The sequence below is a fragment of the Gavialis gangeticus genome, unplaced genomic scaffold (genome assembly GCF_001723915.1).
Source record: "Gavialis gangeticus isolate Ggan-Ray unplaced genomic scaffold, GavGan_comp1, whole genome shotgun sequence".
Lineage (NCBI taxonomy): Eukaryota > Metazoa > Chordata > Crocodylia > Gavialidae > Gavialis > Gavialis gangeticus.
The window spans coordinates 15922970-15940510 of NW_017729019.1; the positions used below are offsets into that span (position 1 = coordinate 15922970).

Sequence of the window (17541 nt, forward strand, 5' to 3'; positions counted from 1 at the left end):
TCCTAACGCCATGTCAGGATGACTTCCAAAGAAGAATCTTTATTCAAGTTCTAAGAACACCTTGGATTTGAATTAAGTGGTTTAAATTCAGAACAAGATGTTTTTGTGGCCAAGTCTCATACGATGGTCAACAGGAAAAAATAAGGTTTTCTAGAGACTACATGAAAACCAGACAGCTCTGGGGGTTGCATTCCAAATTACCATAGTCTTTTGCTTAGGAGGGTCCATTTGACTCAGTGGACCAACTGGACACCCCAAATTTGTGCTAATGGAAACTTTTGCAGCCTTCTTGGGCTTTTTATTATGGAGGAATTCCACACTGAAGTGGCCCAGACAAAGTACAGACAGCACCATAAGAGAACTTCTCCTGGGTCAGTCCAGTATTCTCCCTGTCATGCACTGTACATATCAGTCCTCGACCCCACTTGCCAGCCCCACAGCTACTTGCCTCTGTACAACCTTCAGGCCCCACAGGCACACTCCAGTCCTGATCCTCAACCCCAACACTGGTCCCCATTTGTCCAGTCTCTTGATTGCTAGTCTGCCTTCCACCTGAGGGAATTACCAATCCAGCATCCACACTCATGGCAACAGCAGAACTGGAGAAAACCATTAAATAATGGAGAAATTGGAATCGTTTCATTATTTCATAGATTTCATAGACATTAGGGCTGGAAGGGACCTCGGAAGATCATCGAGTCCAGCCTCCTAATTGATAATTGCTAACTGATGATAATTTATCATTATCGATCTCTGTAGCAGCACCTACATGCACTACGGGCCTTCAGGACATTCAGGAAGGAGTGGTGTCTATGCCTAGTAGCTCTCCAAAAATTGTGGAGAATGAGAAACAAATCCTGAACTGGTGTAAATCAACACAGCCCACAACTATGCAGGGCCTGACTTCAAAACTTTTGGAATGAAAATTTTGGCTTCTTTGACATCAGTGGAAGTTATGCCGTGGACTTGAGTGGGATCCTCAGTTCACAACGTTCCCTCTATGGAAACATGGGTTAGAATGGATGTACTTTTCCAGCTTTTTAAATAGAAGTGACGGGGGATTCCTCCTCTCCACTCCCACCTTTGCTAGAACGGTGGTCCTCCAAGGTCAGGCTGATAGTGCTTTGGCAAACCAAGGCAGTGGGGGAATATTCCTGCCCCTTGCCAGCTTTCTGCCATCTGTGTGGATAAATAGGCAACTTCTGTTTGCAGGATTTTCCATCCATGACTTTACCCGCCCACAATGAATTCGTCACTTTAAATTAAAAAGGGGAGCGAGAGGGATCGTTAAAAGGCCTTAGCACAGGAGGAGACATCTGAGAGTCCTCTGGTCATCCTACCCAATCCAGTCTCTGTCATTGCTGCTTTTGTTCCATATTTAGCTTCTGACAACTCTGCCTGTTGCTGGAACTCCCTGCTTCTTTTTTCCCCTCACCCTGTGCTGTCTCTCTTCCTTGACAGCTCACGGACATTGCTCCTGCTCTTTCGTAGTGATCTTAACCTGGTACAGCCATAGCCAGCAAGATGGCTGAAAAGCAGGAAAACCCTGAAAACACCCAGAACGGTGAGCCGGAGCCTGAAAATGCAGAGCTGACTGAGGAGGAGAAGGAAAAGGAGAAGGAGAGGAAGAAGAAGGAACTGGAGGAACTGCCCCCCTTTGAAATTGTGTCAGGGTAAGAAATACTATTGCGTGATCTTAAGTTTAAAGAAACATGAGAGTGTAAGCCAGCAGTGACTCCCTTAGGTTCATGACTGATCTGAACAGGGTGAGGTTTCTGTCTAAGGCTTGATACTAGGTAATTATGGATGGAGCCTGGGGTCAGTGCAACACTGGAAAGAGATTTTTAAACGCTGTTGAAATGGCATAAGTTGCAATCTTGTCTCTGGCTGAACATGCAGTTTGGATGACGCTTGTTGGAGTTTCACTCCATTTGTGAGAGTTAGATTCAAATCAGCAACTAAATGGTTGGATCCATCTATTTTATATTGTATAGGCTTGATTCTGCCACCTTTACAAATGTGCATACTATGCAAGTAGTTCCACTGATTTCAATGGGACCCCCTATTAGGTAAAATACTATTCCATGTAAAGGTGGAAGAATGGAGCCCTTGGGAAATATTTAAATCCTCATTTCAATTTTTGGAGCGGGCCAATGTAAACTGCTTTGTCAGCGGCTTAAGAAAATACCAAATGCTGGGCTGTACCTGCTTAATTGACTACAGGGGATAGATTTGCTAACCTGTAAAGGCTCACCACCTGCAGTCGAGGCTGAGCTTAGCTCATAAATCAGGCACCAAAATAGTGGACAATTTGCTAAATTGCTCAGGTCTCATGAGCTCCCTTTGTGACACTAATAGCCCGAATTTCAAATCTACTCAGCAGGGAGAATGCTGAAATCTTTGAGAGACCTGTCTACCTATTTAAGTGTCCGAATGGAAGAAGAGCTCTGTGGACATTTTGGTTCCATTTCTGAATGTTTAGCTCTTATTAAAAACCAAACCGCTATGTCTAAAACTGTTCTTATTCAGTTCTATTATAATTAACCATACAGACAATAGGAGGATGGACTAGTGATGAATCAATAGTCAAGTGACTATGCATTAATGATATCTGAGGGACATCTAGGAAAATACGTCTCTCTGTCTAATCCGCTGTCCCTAACCCTTTCAAATATCTTTATTAATGTCATATCTAAATGGAGCTGTAAATAATTTACAGTATAACCTATAACCAGAGACATGACACTCTAAAAATAACATTAGGTAGTTCTACCTTTACTCTCTTTCAGTGGTTATCAAGCCAATGTGCTCAATTATTAAAGCAAGACATGATTTATAGCCTTTGCTGCAAACTTCAATGCAGGGTCTGAAAATCTATCTGGATATTACTGCCTATCTTAGCAGCAGCAGCAATAAAGATTCTCCAGTCAGTGCTTAGCTGGCAATTCTGATGAAGACACAAGAATTAGGATAGAATCCAGCTCTCTCCCATATGTAACTATGCAGCTCCATAAAACTACAGCAAACAAAAGCTTTTGGTCCATAAAACCTACAGAGCAGATTCAAGGACATATGGGGCACAAATATTTTCAGTAACAAGGTGCCACATTGATCTCAGTTTCTGACTGTAACAGATGCACTTCCTTAAACAAACACAATGTGACTATGGCCCAGTGTCTACCTACCGTTAACCATAGAATGGGTAAGTTCAGGTCAGAAATGGTGATGGTTTCCTCACCTGCCATGCAGCAAGGGGTTCCATCTCTTTTGGTGAGGCTCTGATGGTACAGTACATTAGCCTGCATGTAATCATTTGCCTTTCTACTGAAACTTGCAATAAATGAGACTTTGAGCCAGTTATACAGATGGCTTTTTATGCTGTAGACATCTGTCCGCTAGGAGTGAGCTAAGCTCACAGAACCCATTTCATATAGATCAGAGAGTCAATACAATGCTCAGTGATTGCTTCTGGTCACTCAGTGTGTCCAGGTAGATTTCTCAGCCCTGCTTTCTGTCACTTAAAACTAGAAATGTAAAGTAATGGTGCAATATCTTCTAGATGCCCTCTTAACTCTAAAGAGTTGGATAGGAGCATGAACACTGATCACATATGAAGGAAGCTTCCTGGTGTTCTTGTGCTTTGCAGATAATTCATTAAATGATGGGGCCACTACAGTATTTGACAAATTGTCTTCTCAGGAGAGGTGAAGCATGAGAATAGTAGGGACTAGGGTTGAGATGTACCTGTGTGTGGAGACTCCTGGCGATAGCAGGTTCTGAGTGCGTTGCTTTGGTGCGGCTAAGGGAGAGAGGATGGCAGGAATAACAGGGAAGTAATTGCTTGTGATTAAGGTCCATTGGTGGAGCTGTGTGAGGGCCTAAGGCTTGAATAGACATTTCAAATGATGACTAAACACATTGGCAAAAGTGGGTGAGGACCAGCGACTAGAATAGTAGGGGCTTCTGCAAGTCAGGAGCAAAAACCTTAGACAGGGATTTGCTAGGGGTACAGTTGGGATCAGTTGCATAATGCCAACGTGCACTCTGCTGGTGCTAACAGCTTTTCATTTACATGACTATTAAATTCTACACATTGGCTGTCAAGCGAGACAAGACCATTAAGTCTCTGGAACTCACCTGCTCAGACCCTTTGGAGAAGAAATGCCTTGCGTTCCTTCCTCCCCATCGGTATGTAAGTATTTGTTCTGTGCACACTGCAATGATATTTGAGGAGTGCTCCCAACAATCTACCTCTGGCTAACTGCTGAACTCCAACAACAGCCAAGCCAGTTTCTCCTCTGATGATCGTCGGACTAGATGATCTGCTCAGGTCCCTTCCGACCCTAGAAACTATGAAACCATGACTGGCTTATTGACAACATGCTAGGCTGTGGAGGATGAGGAATGGGGAACCAAATCGATGATAGGGAAATCCCAGAGGACCCTCAAGAAGCTAATTTACCCCAGTGTTTAATTGCCCATATTAAGATACGTTTGAATTTGAAAGGCCTGTGCCTGCAGGTTGGAATCTCCCTCTCTATGTGCCTCTCCTGGATGTGGTCCCCATTTGGATTTTTTAGTTATTAGCAATTTTTTAGCTAGCAGAGCCAGTTATCCTGCTAATGGATAACTTAATCATTAGTAACTTGCTAATTTAAAAGCCCAATCATCTGTGCTCAGTTATGCTGTCTTGGGTTCAAGCATTTCAGATATGATACCCAGCCATGTTTGTAATGCTGCTACCTGCAGCTCCAAGGATTCCAGGTTATGGAAAAAAACCAGTCACCCTTTTTAGGGATGTTAAACCCCTTTTTCCATTGTTATAGCTCAGCTGAGTGCTGCCATGTAAACTCAACAGGATTCACGGTGATGCATTCATTTACATTTCATAACAGGGTGAAAAGGAAATGCTCCATGGTGATGGCAAATCCCACCCCTCCTCCTTGGCTGTGGGAGGCCTTGTTACAAGAGAAATTGTTTGGGTCCACTGTAAATTTTTTGTCATCTATTTGCTCAGCATGGCTCTGGCCATTAGTGAATGGCTGCTCTTGAGACAGTCATGAAACACTGGTTTTGCATCAGGTCTTTATAACTAAAAACTGTAGCTTGTTTATTTTTCATTGAAAGTACCGTTGAATTGGCTTTTCTCTTTCCTAGACAGTTAGACTCTAGAGGTCATTGCCTACTGCCTTATAGCAACTTCCCCAAAAGTTCATATTATAATTATCATTGTGCCCACAAACTAAAGAACAAATGTATTCCACCCAGTTGGCATTCTTGAGCCCAGAGGCTTCTGTTTCAGAAAAGCTTGAAGCTTTTAGTTTTATTGCAGTACTGACAAATCACTAAGGAATAGTCTAGATACTCAGCACAGCAGTCTGGATGAATTATGTTTGAAACATTCCAATTATTTGTAAAAGGATTAAAAATAGCTTTTCTCTTTTCTAGTGTTTCTATTTCTAAACTCGTAGTTACAGCATGGATTGCATGAAGCCGGGAGGCTTATGTGGTATTCCCTACCCTACCTTTATGTGATCTGAGCAAGTTTCTTAATGGAAGAATTATTAGTTGGTGCCCAATTCCCATTGCCTAACTGCCCTAAGTGCTTCTCAAAATTTCCTTTTTAATGCCTCTGTACCTCAGTTTCCCCTCTGCAGAATAAGGATAATTATATTTCCCTACCTCTGTAAAGTGCTCTGAGATCCCCAGATAAACGATACAGGTGCCAAATGCAATTATATTGTCACTGCTCCAAGTATGTTTCCTTTAATAGTCTTTTTAATGATCTGTCTGCAATTTTTTTGTACAAGTTTTATGTTTAATTAAAAAAAAAACACAATCAAAGAAGCCTGATACAGCCTAATAAGAAGATTCTTCTGACAGCATCTAAGGAGCTTATAAAGGGCAAGACAAACATTTAATGAAGATCATAGGAGACATGCAAAAATAGACAGGCAATTTTGAACTTGTGCATGTCCCACAAGCTGCAGCTAAGCTGAACTACCAGCTGCTTTAGCAGGTGACAGTGAGGAAAATGATGACAGTTTGGTGTCTATATATGCTTATTCAAGGAGGCATTCATCTATATATGTGTGCATGCATGTGTGCATTACTGGTGTGTGTGTATGTGTGTTATGCTGTGAGCTGTTTTGGCAAAGGGAATCCCAATGGCCGTGAGTATTTTTGCTTTCTCTGCTGTAGCCCAGTCTTGTGAGAACACTGGAGCAAAGAATCGTGAGCACAAAAGTAACCAGCTCAGTCACTGAGACACTAAATATTTGCTCATATTAATAAGTCAGAGAATAACATATGATAGGGCACAGGCTGATTTCTCCTTCTGGCATCCATCCATGACGTATGGGAACAGAATAAGGGACACTTAGGAACAGAATAAGGGAACAGGAGTCAGTGCTCCAGGTTTCTATTTGTTGGCCCTGCCAGACTGTTTCAGTAACTCTGAAGCAACAGATTATTTTCTTATCTCTTTCCCCACTTCTAAAATGGGGGTAACTGCATTCATACACCGTCTTTCTTTCAAAAGTGAGTATATATTATCTTAATTTTAAGCAGTATAGAAATCGTTACCCAGAGAGGATTTGAGACTTGCTCAATATCAGACAGTAAATAAGTATCAGGGCTAGGACCTGCTTTACTCATCAGCGTACTTTAGCTGTTTCCAGGTTGTGTTGTCAGGCTTAATTGTTTCTAAACTGCTTTGAGCCACTGGGATAAATAGTGCTAGAGAAATGCAAAATATCATAATTAATTACTGTGAGTGTCTGAAATACATGTTATAGTTCAGAGGTCATACTATCTACTGTCAGAGTGGATGCAGGGTGTTCATACATGTAGTTCTTTTTTTACTGCTCAGTCACTTGATGATGGAGTTCACAGACTCACTGGGCATGTCTACATGTGCATTTACACCGGCTTAAATTTACTGTGCAGGAAGTGGGAATAGGCCAGCATCTACATATGCAGGTATTAAAGTGCATTAACGCTGTGCGTGGACTGACTTAGGACGAAAGTTAGTCCCAAGTCAGTCCGCACACGCAGAGTTACTGTGTAGTAAGGCGTTTACATTGGGCATCTACAAAGGCGTGTGCATTGCTACACAGTAACCAATTGGGCATAGATTTGATACCTGCATGACACAGGTATCAAATTTATGCTCAAATTGGCATAAGTTGCCATATTTACTGCGTAGTATAGGCGTGCATGTGTAGCTGAGTACCCACTGTAAGCAGTAATTTCAGTTACTGCACAGTAAATGTGCATGTGTAAACATGCCCATTGACACCTAGCACAACCTTTGGTTGCTGGGAACAGAAACTATGCGGTGTTGTGACAAGGACTTAGTTGTGTCCTCCCAGGGCAGATGTTTGAAATACACATTTGTGCTAGATTGTCCACACTGCTCTGATTTAGGTGGGATTAAGTTGATCCTTCTTGATATATTAGATTTTACATTATGTCAGCAGCACTCTGGACTTCGTTGCCTCTGTATCCATAGTGAGCAAGGGTTTCTAAACTGTCAGCCAGCTGCTTACGCCCTTTGAAGAGTGCCTTTAGCTTCATTTACAGGCCTCTTTACTGGAAGTAAAGTGTTATGCTAGATATTCCTTGTTGCTATGAAGACAGATTTTGTTTAGGAGACTAGGTAATCTCAGTCTGTTTCACAGATGACAGGACACACAGATTTTATATAGGCTTTCATTGGAGGACTTGACTTAACATCTGATTAATCAATAGGACTCTTTAGTCTGACTTCAAGGGGTTTTGGCCTTACAATTCAAATAGCTCATTAAAACAGAGTCATATTATCCCATAGTGTAACTCTCTTGAAGTCAACAGATTTAAGCGAGAAATTAATTTGCATGTGACTATGACATGGTACATTTTTAAACAAGTGTATAACGTTGCATTATTTTAAAATGATTGCTTGTGGCTTTAGAAACCTGTCTCTGAAAAAAGGGGAGGATGGCTTCTGCTGATCGAACACAGCTAGGATGAACTCTTTGATTACAAAAGGAATCAAAAATGATCTCTGAGCAAAAGTCATGGGCTAAGTATAGACAGTCAAAAAGCCCAAGGCTGAAGCAATTCACTCTTTGCAGATCAGTCTAAGCTGCAGAGATTAAACTGAGACAACTGGACACACATTTACTTTTGATTCAGGAATTGCAGCCACGTCTGCAGTGGCTCAGGCCAGAAGCCCAGGGGACGCTAGAGCATGGCTCTCTGGCATGTAGCCAGAATGGGCTATGTGTTCTCTTCTTCTTCCTGCTGCCCCCAAGGTCTCTGGGAATGGCAGTCCAGATTCACAGCAACAGGACTCTTCCTGCTTCCAGGAACAGGCAGGGGCTGCTTCCAGGTGCCTCTGTGATCTGTAGTCCAGTCACAGCCAGCAATCAATTTGAGCAGGGAAGAGGTGTTTAACCCCCCTCCCTGGCCCTAGGCCCCAGCCAGGGTTTGCCTGGCCGGGGGGGCAGTCCTTGCCTCCCTCCCCCAACCCTTCTCTGCTGGAGCAGACAGCCAAGCTGAGCCCAGGGCTAGAAAGCCATGCTGGGTTGCTGGGGGACTGTGATTTAACTTGAACCAAGAAGGGGCCTGGAACAGAAGTTTCATAAATTGGTTTGACCCAAATCAGTTAAGTCTGGTACTACATTCAACCAGGTTTATCTTAAAAAAACAGTTTATATGCACTGTACTTCTGTTCTGTTACAGGTTTAAATCAGTTTCTGATCACTTAAACCGGCGCAACTTCTGTCCCCATGAAGTTTGCAGTTCTCCAAGAAACGTTAATTTCTTAGACTCAAGGAACAAAATAGAAAAGGGCTTTCATTGAATCTAGGGGAGAGAGGCATTATACTAAATTATAGTCTGATCCTGCTCCTTAATGAATATGGTGGGAGTTTCACCATTCGCTTGAAAAGAAACAGGACTGGTCCTTAATGAGGTATTTTCAAGTCATCTAATCTACAAGGAGCAAGGTCAAAATGTTGCGAAGAGAAATATGTTGAAAAGTAATCTTGCTAGATATATTCTGGGTTTTCTAAATTAGGGGAATTTCCATAGATGTGCACAAGAGCAAGCTCATAATGCAGACCAGGACAAAAGACAGCTTGCCTTTGGGCAGTACATCTACAGCAGATGTTATATACGTGTAACTCTCCCTAGTTTAGCTAGCCCCTCAGTTCCTCCAGCCCTCTTTTCTTGAGTACAGATAGAGACTACCAAAGTCTGATGCAAAGACTACTGAAATTAGTGGGAGACTTTCCAGTGACTTCACTAAGCTTTGGATCAGGCCTCCATCATCCTTCAAGTTGCCTTTTGAATCCAAATGCATCAGGCAGGTAAGGTTTCAAGAACAGGCAAGATAGAGTCTACTCATATTTCTCAGCTTGTAATTGGCATCATGCTTAGTGACAGCAAATACTGTATTTATAGTCTACAACTGTCATGGTGCCAAAGCACATGCAAAATGGTAGGATTTATTTCCTTCTCTTAAGCCAAAATACAGAGGCTTTGGCTGTGCTACCATTTTGCTTCACCTATATATTAACACTAGTGGCAGCAAGTGGCATTTGTACAGGAACCCCACAGGCATTATTTTAACTATCTCAGTTATCATTTTAATCACTGCTTTGTGCAGGCCTTAGAGCAGATTTAAAAAGACCTAAATCACAAGATGTACAGTGCAGCTTAGACTGTTGCTAAGGTTAGATCTACACTATAGACTTCTGCCGACAGTTATGTCAGTTGGGATGGTAAAGAGTTGTGATCCCCCAAGCTGACTTACATGTATAGTCGGTTAAGGAGCAGTGACACCAAGAACACTGTGGGTTTGCTGACACAGCCTGGTTGCCTGGGAAAGTGGCCTTTCTATGCCAGTATAAACTGCAGTTTTGCCAGTGTAGTTGCATCCATTTTTTGGTGGTATAGCATACTGGTACTTCTATACTTGTAAAAAACCTCCTAGTCTAAGCATGGACTGTAGAGCATCACAGTTAGGCAATCTGAACCAGAGCTTTTGGTGCCCAATTGCTTTAAGTGAGGTTATAAAATCTTTGTCCTTGTTAGACTATTCACACCTTTATGTACATTTTTATAGCATGTGCTTTTCAGCACCAAGCACAGCGAGGCTCTAACACTGCCCAGGGCCCTAGAAACCAATGTAACACAGGTTTGGTGGGAGGTCTCCTCTGTTTTCACTTTACCCAAAGCCTGCTGTAGAGTAGCACCAGCTTCCTTAAAGGGTCTTGACTTCATTTGGAAGACACAAACAGAATTAATATACAGCAAAGCTAGAACTAATGGGAAAGTACTCTGGGAGATCCTCTTACTGAGATTAAACAACTGTGAACAATTGCATTTACACTTTTAGAATAATGTGCCAAGAGTGCAACAAGAAATGTACTAGATTCTAAGGTTCTGCAACATCTGAAGGGGCACAGCACTTTTCAATAATTTTCTGCGTAAAACGCTATTTGTTCATATGTAACATCATTAGCTAGAGCCACTGTAGACAACTACACACCTGTCTGACCACATAGCTCAGTCCTGATCTCCATTATAGAGTCCTAGGCCCACATATACTTCTGTCATAGCCTGATGCCAAGTCACTAGGCTTTGCACGCAGTCCTCAGAGCACATACCTCAGTCCTTCTGAGCAGCAATCCAGATAAGTTCTGGATCTCTTCCAAGTTGTTTGCTTAAAGGTAGCATCAGTAATGGTGCTGAATTGTACCAACAGCATAGGGTGGCTTTATATGAGGCTAGATTTGAGGTCACCAAACTCATTTTCATTTCTGACCTCAAACAGGGTTTAAACTTAAGTCCTCAGAAGTGAATGAATGGTACATTCACTTGTTGTTCCAACAGTTACATATTCATCGTATTTTTTAGTAGACTCTCCATGTTTCTGCACCAACCACCTCCACCCTCTCCAGAACCTCTTTATACATGAGGTATTGCATCTTTCCCATTGAGGAAGAAAACAAAACACTCCATAAACCAGTGTTTCTATCTCATCTAAGGTGGTCAAGTCTCTAAGAATCTTTCCTGACCTTTTCTCAGTGTGCCCCCCAGAGAAGCCAGAAATAACAGACTTTGCTCGGCAGCTAGGTGATCCAGGGATGGAAGTGATATTTTACTCACTGTTTTACAAGATTAATTATTTCCTTACTAGGAATATTAAGGTTACAGGTCCTTCCAAGACTCAAAAGGGCAAAGAATAAGATGGCGGATTAACTGTGTAATGAATGAAGTGTAATGTGCAATTATCTTCGATTTCTCAATACAGGATTTTGGCTACTTAAAGCATTGTTATTCACACCGCCTGGTGGGCACGCACCCAGTCACATAACATTTTGTCAACAACATTTGCCAAGAGATTTCATCATGAGACACTGTGGGAGCCCCCTATGTGCAATGTCTACTAAGGTGGATTTTTATTGTGACAAAATGCAATGACTGCAGATAAAATGTTAAGCAGGATCACCAGGTAGAACTGAGGAAAGGTCACACAAGCAAGCAGGTGCCATGAAAGGGCGTATCAAATTTCCTCTGCACACCAATTGTGTTAGTAAATAAAGGTCCTAGGCTCTGGCGACTCAACACTTAAGGAATGGATTATACCTTCCCTAAATAATTCCAGAGAACACCCTGTTCTGACTTGAATTGGAAAATGACCAGAAGCAACAGCATTACAGAGATATTAATTCACACTGATTAAATTAATTTGGAAACCTAGAATGGTAATGGAAAGTTGCTGGTTATCATGAGTGACCAAATTAATCCCTAGCATGAGCAGAAACAGGTGTGTGACTTTAGTAGAAGCACTTATATTAGGTCTCTCTTTGGACTCACATATCCATATTAAACCAAAATGGAGCACAACTCAGCACAGTTGATGTCAGAGGGCCAGATCTAGGAGAGCCATGTGCTCAAGGCTCAGGACTAGAACTGTGGCAGAAGGGAAGGATGGGAGAGGAGCACCTGACAGAACAGAATCTTAAATCATAATGGTAAGGATGCTGCAGATGGAGATTATAGTGCACTGGCAGAGCCATGTGATGGTTTAGGACTAAAATGCAAGGGATACAGCCCTGACTTGAGGTGCACTAACAAACTTGAGTCAAGGAAAGCCATTTCTCTTGCTTATGCAACACAGAGCAGCAGACACGCTCAAATGTGTGTCTACGTGATGCATGGAAGGAGTGAGTCTCTTATAGCTGTATCTGATATGTTCACAGTAGATATTATGGGTTCCTAGGATAGATGCATCAAAAATAAATCAACCAAACTAATCAAGAGAGTATACAGGACCTCCCAATATTCATGTAGCCTTATCCTCACTGAGTTGCAATTGTTATGCTAGTCTTAACAATGAAGAGCCAAGGCAAATGCTAGATTAAGCGACTTGCCCAAGGTCACGTTGGAATACAGGTTGAGACAAGGATTACAGGATCTGTTAAAAATACTAAGGGGTTTCTCTTGCTCTCTTCTTTTTCTGCAGGGAACGCCTCCCTGCCTTCTTTTTCAAATTCCAGTTCAAGAATGTGGAATATAGCTCAGGCAGGAACAAGACCTTCTTATGTTATATTGTAGAAACCCAAGGCAAAGAGTCAGGGACCATTCGGGGTTACCTGGAGGATGAGCATGCAGCAGCCCATGCCGAAGATGCTTTCTTTAATACCATCTTGCCTGAGTGTGAATCCAGCCTGCGCTACAATGTCACCTGGTACGTCTCCTCCAGCCCCTGTGTGCCCTGTGCAGAACGAATAGCTGAGATTCTGAAGAAGAACAAGAACCTGCACCTCACCATCCTGGTGAGCCGTCTTTTCATGTGGGAGGAGCCCGAGATGCAGGCTGTCCTGAAGAAAATGAAGGCAGCTGGCTGCAAGCTGAGGATTATGAAGCCTCAAGACTTTGAATATGTTTGGCAGAACTTTGTGGAGCAGGAGGAAGGAGAATCAAAGGACTTCGTGCCCTGGGAAGACATTCAAGAGAACTTCTTGTATTATGAGGAGAAGTTGGCTGAGGTTCTGCACTGAGACTCATGTGAGTAAGGGTTTCCATTTGCTCATCTACCTTTTCGTTGCCTCTGGGTTTTTAAGGGACAAACAGAAAGCTTTTCAAGGTGCTGTCGCTTCCCTCTGTGCCCAGCTAGGGATGCCAGCACTAAGCATCAGGATGATCTCCCCAGCAGTACCCTGCCCTCTTCCACTCTCCTGTACAGCAGGGCCAGGCAAGTTCTGAGGACAAGACCCAGGCCTTCAAAAATACTTGTAGGAATACACTCAACTCTTCACAGAGAAACAAAGAGAAAAGTCATTAGACATAAAAAGAACATTCCATTGTTCCCTGAATGAGCAATTTTGCATGACAGATAAAGAGAACTGAAGGGATAACAGGTGACTGTAATAGTTCTGTGGCCTAAACAGAACTGGTACAGCATTTCATCCCTTCTCAATACTTTGTTTTGTATGAGACAGTCTCTTTAATCAATAAAGCATTTGAAGCTGGTAACATCTCTGTCTCTCTCTCTCCCCCAGGGCCAGTTTGTAAGAGATCTGTTACCCAATGAAGAAATAAGCATGACAGACTTGGACATCTGGGACACTCCTTCAGCTTTCCCATCTAGCAGGATGCAACATAAACCTCTAGCAGCCATGGCCCTGATGGACTAAAATATATATTTATCATGCAGCATTTTTTGGTGTTTGGGGTTTTTTAGAATGTAATCCTGCATTGTTTCTGTTAACAGGAAAGAGAGACAAATGTGCCATGGTTAGAGACAGAAATGAAATGGACTTCAATGGAATTTGTAAAACACAGTGCAGACCCCAGATGATAGAAGAGCTTTAGCGTAAAAGAATATTTAGATAAGAGCAGGGCTGCAAATTAGATAAGCATATTTGGCAAGTGTACATTTTATAAATAGTGATTTTTTTTAAAAAGAGAAAACCAGCAATGCAATTAAAAGAAAGCAAAGCATTATTCATTCTTTTCCTTTGTATACAACTAAAAGCATGGCCCAACTTGGCAGCTAACTGGTCTAGTCTGGCACAGGCAATATGATGGACTCTCCAAGTAGTGTAAGCATGTTGAAAACATCAGGTATCTTCTCCCTTTGGCTGCCAACATATTCATGCTACAAAACTGGGAAGGGGCAAAAAGTTTAATACATGAGTAGCCACAACTGCACTTCACAGTATCGGTCATTTCTCCTCTTCCCACACAGACTAAATTAAATCTAACAGGTGAGATTATAGCCTGACATCCTACTCATGCAACCATTCCACATTTCAGAGTGGGACATAATAGTACATAAGAATCTTCCTGTCCTAACCAGTTCAGAGTCTACGTGGGTGAAGAAGTAGAGAGAAAAATGCAGGGGTGTAACAAATATGGAGAATGGACAGAAAGCCCATGATGAGACCGCGCAGCCAAAAAAATTGAATTTGATAAAGTTTGCTCCTTGAATCCGTAACATTTGTTTCTAACCTACTGTTATGGGCTTTGTGGTGTTTGACACAAGCTGTACCACACAATATCACAAGGAACAACTGACTCAGAAGGTGCTAATAGTGTATAAGATTAGCATAGTCTTACATGCTGTCCTATGAGATGTTATGGCTATGCAGAAATGCTGAATATAGTTGCTGGGGATTTACTGTACATTTAGTACCAGATTTCATTTATTTATGCACATTTTGGTGCCTATTTATACATTCTTTGATTCAGTATTCCAAACACTGCCCATTGATCCAAAGCAGTCTTTTTTAGATATCTGTACACTTAGCTACTTTCGTTGAATAACTACTGTCCTTCTACAAGAAGATAACAGGTGGTCAGATACACACGACCTTTAAATTTAAGGAACAGAAACATTTTCTACTGATCTCACTAGGCTACCTGTATTAGTTCTTGTGGATTAAACTAGGAAGTACTGAGATAATGACAGAGCACTTCAGTATAAAAGACTCCAAGTTCAGGATAAGTACTACTTTGAATCACGTGCTGCAGAGTAAATTATTGCAGGAACAAAAATTTTACAACCGAAGTTTACTGTGTTATGGTGGTCTACTGGATTAAATATGCTATTCATTAGTCATTTGCTCACCTGCAGCTTAGCAAAAACAAATGTAAAAACAGATCAATCCTTACATACTGCCACAGTTAGAGCTCCATAAAAACTTTAGGTAAGAAAAACAAATGAAGAAGACTACAACTACACCTTTACATTCAACACTTGCCTATTCCTTCCCAGGCACTGGTGCATGGATTACTGTACCAACTAGTACTACCTAATAACTTTGTTCCACACACAAACTATGTTTTCTTTAAACGTTCAGGCTTCCTCTAAAATGTAGTTAAGAGAAAGGCAAATACAGGCGTGGCTTACAACACAGGGATTACACCCTGGTTTCAAGAGGAGAAAAGCAAGGCTTAAGAGTATGATGCTGAAGTGGCATATATCTGGAAAAGCATGAAACATCACTTCTGTTTGAAAGAATACTTTAATTTTAATCATTCAACAGACAAAGGAAAACAAGCCTCATTGATGACATGAACACTGTAAAACTTTAAATCAAAACGACAGGGCTACATAATTCTTCACCCACCCATTCTGTAAAACACATACAAACTCAGTTCCAAAGACCCAAAATATTAAGAATGCCAAAGGAGTTTATACAGCCACATACAATAACCATTTTCAATAGAGTGTTTAGCAGATGGGGCAACAGAGGAACAGTGACATCAGGTGACTCACTGTGCAACTCGCAGGTGAGAATCCCTGCGGGATATACATGACCCTGAAGATTAATATTAAATACTTTACTTCTTCACTGGAAGTCTGCACACCATATTCCAAACTAGCTGTTTTCAGAGAATAGCTACCTTCCATTGAAAAACATGAACCCAACAATGAGTTATACCTGGAAAGAGAGGACTGGGCTGTGCCTCATATGCAGCCATTCCTCATCCATCAATTAACAAATCACCTCTCCCCAAAACAGGAGAAATAAGACAACCATCCCCATAAAGGCCCCTTTGTTCAGAGGGTGTAAACTGTGATCTTTATGTCCGTGTCCTCGAATACTTCTCCAAGTATCGCTGAAACCTTACTCCATTCCAGGCGGTCAAGTCCACATCCAATCCTGGAAAATAAGGGCAGCAAACAGGCTGTGATGAGCTGCTTCTGACTGTAGCAGAGCTCACAAGCAGACACAAAAAGATGATCAAAAGGCAATTTAATTAGTGTCTAATAATTGTCATGGGAAAAATACGAGATACTAAAAGACTCTCTCCTCCACAAGAGAAAGGATTAACAAAACCCAATGGAATTTACATATTTGCACCTGATTTCTAACTCGAATTTGTATGTTTTTAACAGAGGACAATTAACTACTAGAATAAACTGCTCTAAGAGAAGCAGTGAATTCGCCATCTTTTTGAAGTCTTCAAATCAAGACTGGATGCCTTTCTAGTAGGTGTACTTTAGTCAACTAGTTATAAGGCTTAATACAGGTAGCAGGATGGTCAGTGTTATACAACTCAGAATAGATGCTCTAATGGTTCCTTTTGGTCTTCTATGACAAAAATGGTATAATTTCACTCTTTCCCATTGTCTAATGGGAAGGAAAAAAATGTAAACTTCTCTCAGATGAGCTGAAGAAATTAATGATATAGTTCATGCATTTCTCTGCAGTGTTTTTCAGGCAGCAAATTACAACAGGGTGGACAGAGCAAGAACAACATGCAACCACAACTTAACAGTGTATATCAACAGCATTGCTCAAGACTGTATCAATGCAAATGATTATGAGGTATCTTTGAAAGTGAGATCATCCAAAGCTGATCTAGAGGAGGAAGATGTGGTTCTAGAACTAGTGAGATGAACAAAAGGGCAGTGAGATTTGTCTTGTGGTCTAGACTCATCCTGCTGATGGAACAGCAGCTCTGGTTTAAGGATACTACCAAAAAAATAAATAAATAAATCAATCACATTCTGCATGGCATCTTTCTATAGCCAACCCCCTGCCAAAACTTAAGACACAGTATGTAGTCTCCCAAAAGTAGTCATCTTCAGCTATCGCTACCTGGTGTAAATAGAAAGGAAAAGAGTTCTAAGACGAGATGTCTCAAATCAGCATGCATTGTCCTGCATCCTTCACAAGCAGAACCCATCACCAAAATCAATGTCAATTCTGTTCACTACAGGCAAAAAGGGAAACAGACTCCTTTCCCTGTCTCCACAGTTCAATCTCAGGATTATTTTGTGAATTAAATTCAGCCAAAGAGATTCCCAACTGAATATCAGATTGACGAATGTAATGTGGAGAACCCCCACGCCCCCTTACACAGAAACATGCAATATTCTGGAGATTTCAGGCATCTGTGATGAGTGGTATTAGCTACCTCACTAATAATTAAAGTATGCAGGTAAAAAAGGAGACTCCTGTCTGTTTTGCTGACCAATGAACTCAATTTATTTGGGGTCACACAGTTCAACTGAACAACCTTAACAGA

General features: G+C 41.6%; 2 protein-coding genes across 3 annotated transcripts in view; one reads left to right on the forward strand and one right to left on the reverse strand.

Annotated features, from left to right (window-relative positions):
• The first annotated feature begins 1286 nt into the window (after window positions 1–1286).
• On the forward strand, window positions 1287–14004 carry APOBEC2 (apolipoprotein B mRNA editing enzyme catalytic subunit 2). Its single transcript, XM_019514218.1, has 3 exons — window positions 1287–1673; window positions 12521–13065; window positions 13560–14004. The coding sequence occupies exons 1-2, from the start codon at window positions 1525–1527 to the stop codon at window positions 13056–13058; spliced, it is 687 nt and encodes a 228-aa protein (XP_019369763.1). The 5' UTR covers window positions 1287–1524; the 3' UTR covers window positions 13059–13065; window positions 13560–14004.
• Window positions 14005–15508: 1504 nt separating this feature from the next.
• OARD1 (O-acyl-ADP-ribose deacylase 1) overlaps window positions 15509–17541 on the reverse strand; it is a 10972-nt gene continuing 8939 nt past the window's right edge. For both annotated transcript variants that reach the window (XM_019514220.1, XM_019514219.1), the window contains one exon: window positions 15509–16169. In XM_019514220.1, coding sequence (XP_019369765.1) covers window positions 16067–16169 — 103 coding nt within the window. In that variant the 3' untranslated portion in view covers window positions 15509–16066. The remainder of the gene's footprint in view (window positions 16170–17541) is intronic.

Excerpts from the sequence above, each read along its gene's own strand:
- APOBEC2 (XM_019514218.1), top strand. The coding sequence starts at position 1,525 with ATGGCTGAAAAGCAGGAAAACCCTGAAAACACCCAGAACGGTGAGCCG. Across the intron at positions 1,674-12,520 it reads CCCTTTGAAATTGTGTCAGG|GGAACGCCTCCCTGCCTTCT; the intron begins GTAAGAAATACT and ends CTTTTTCTGCAG.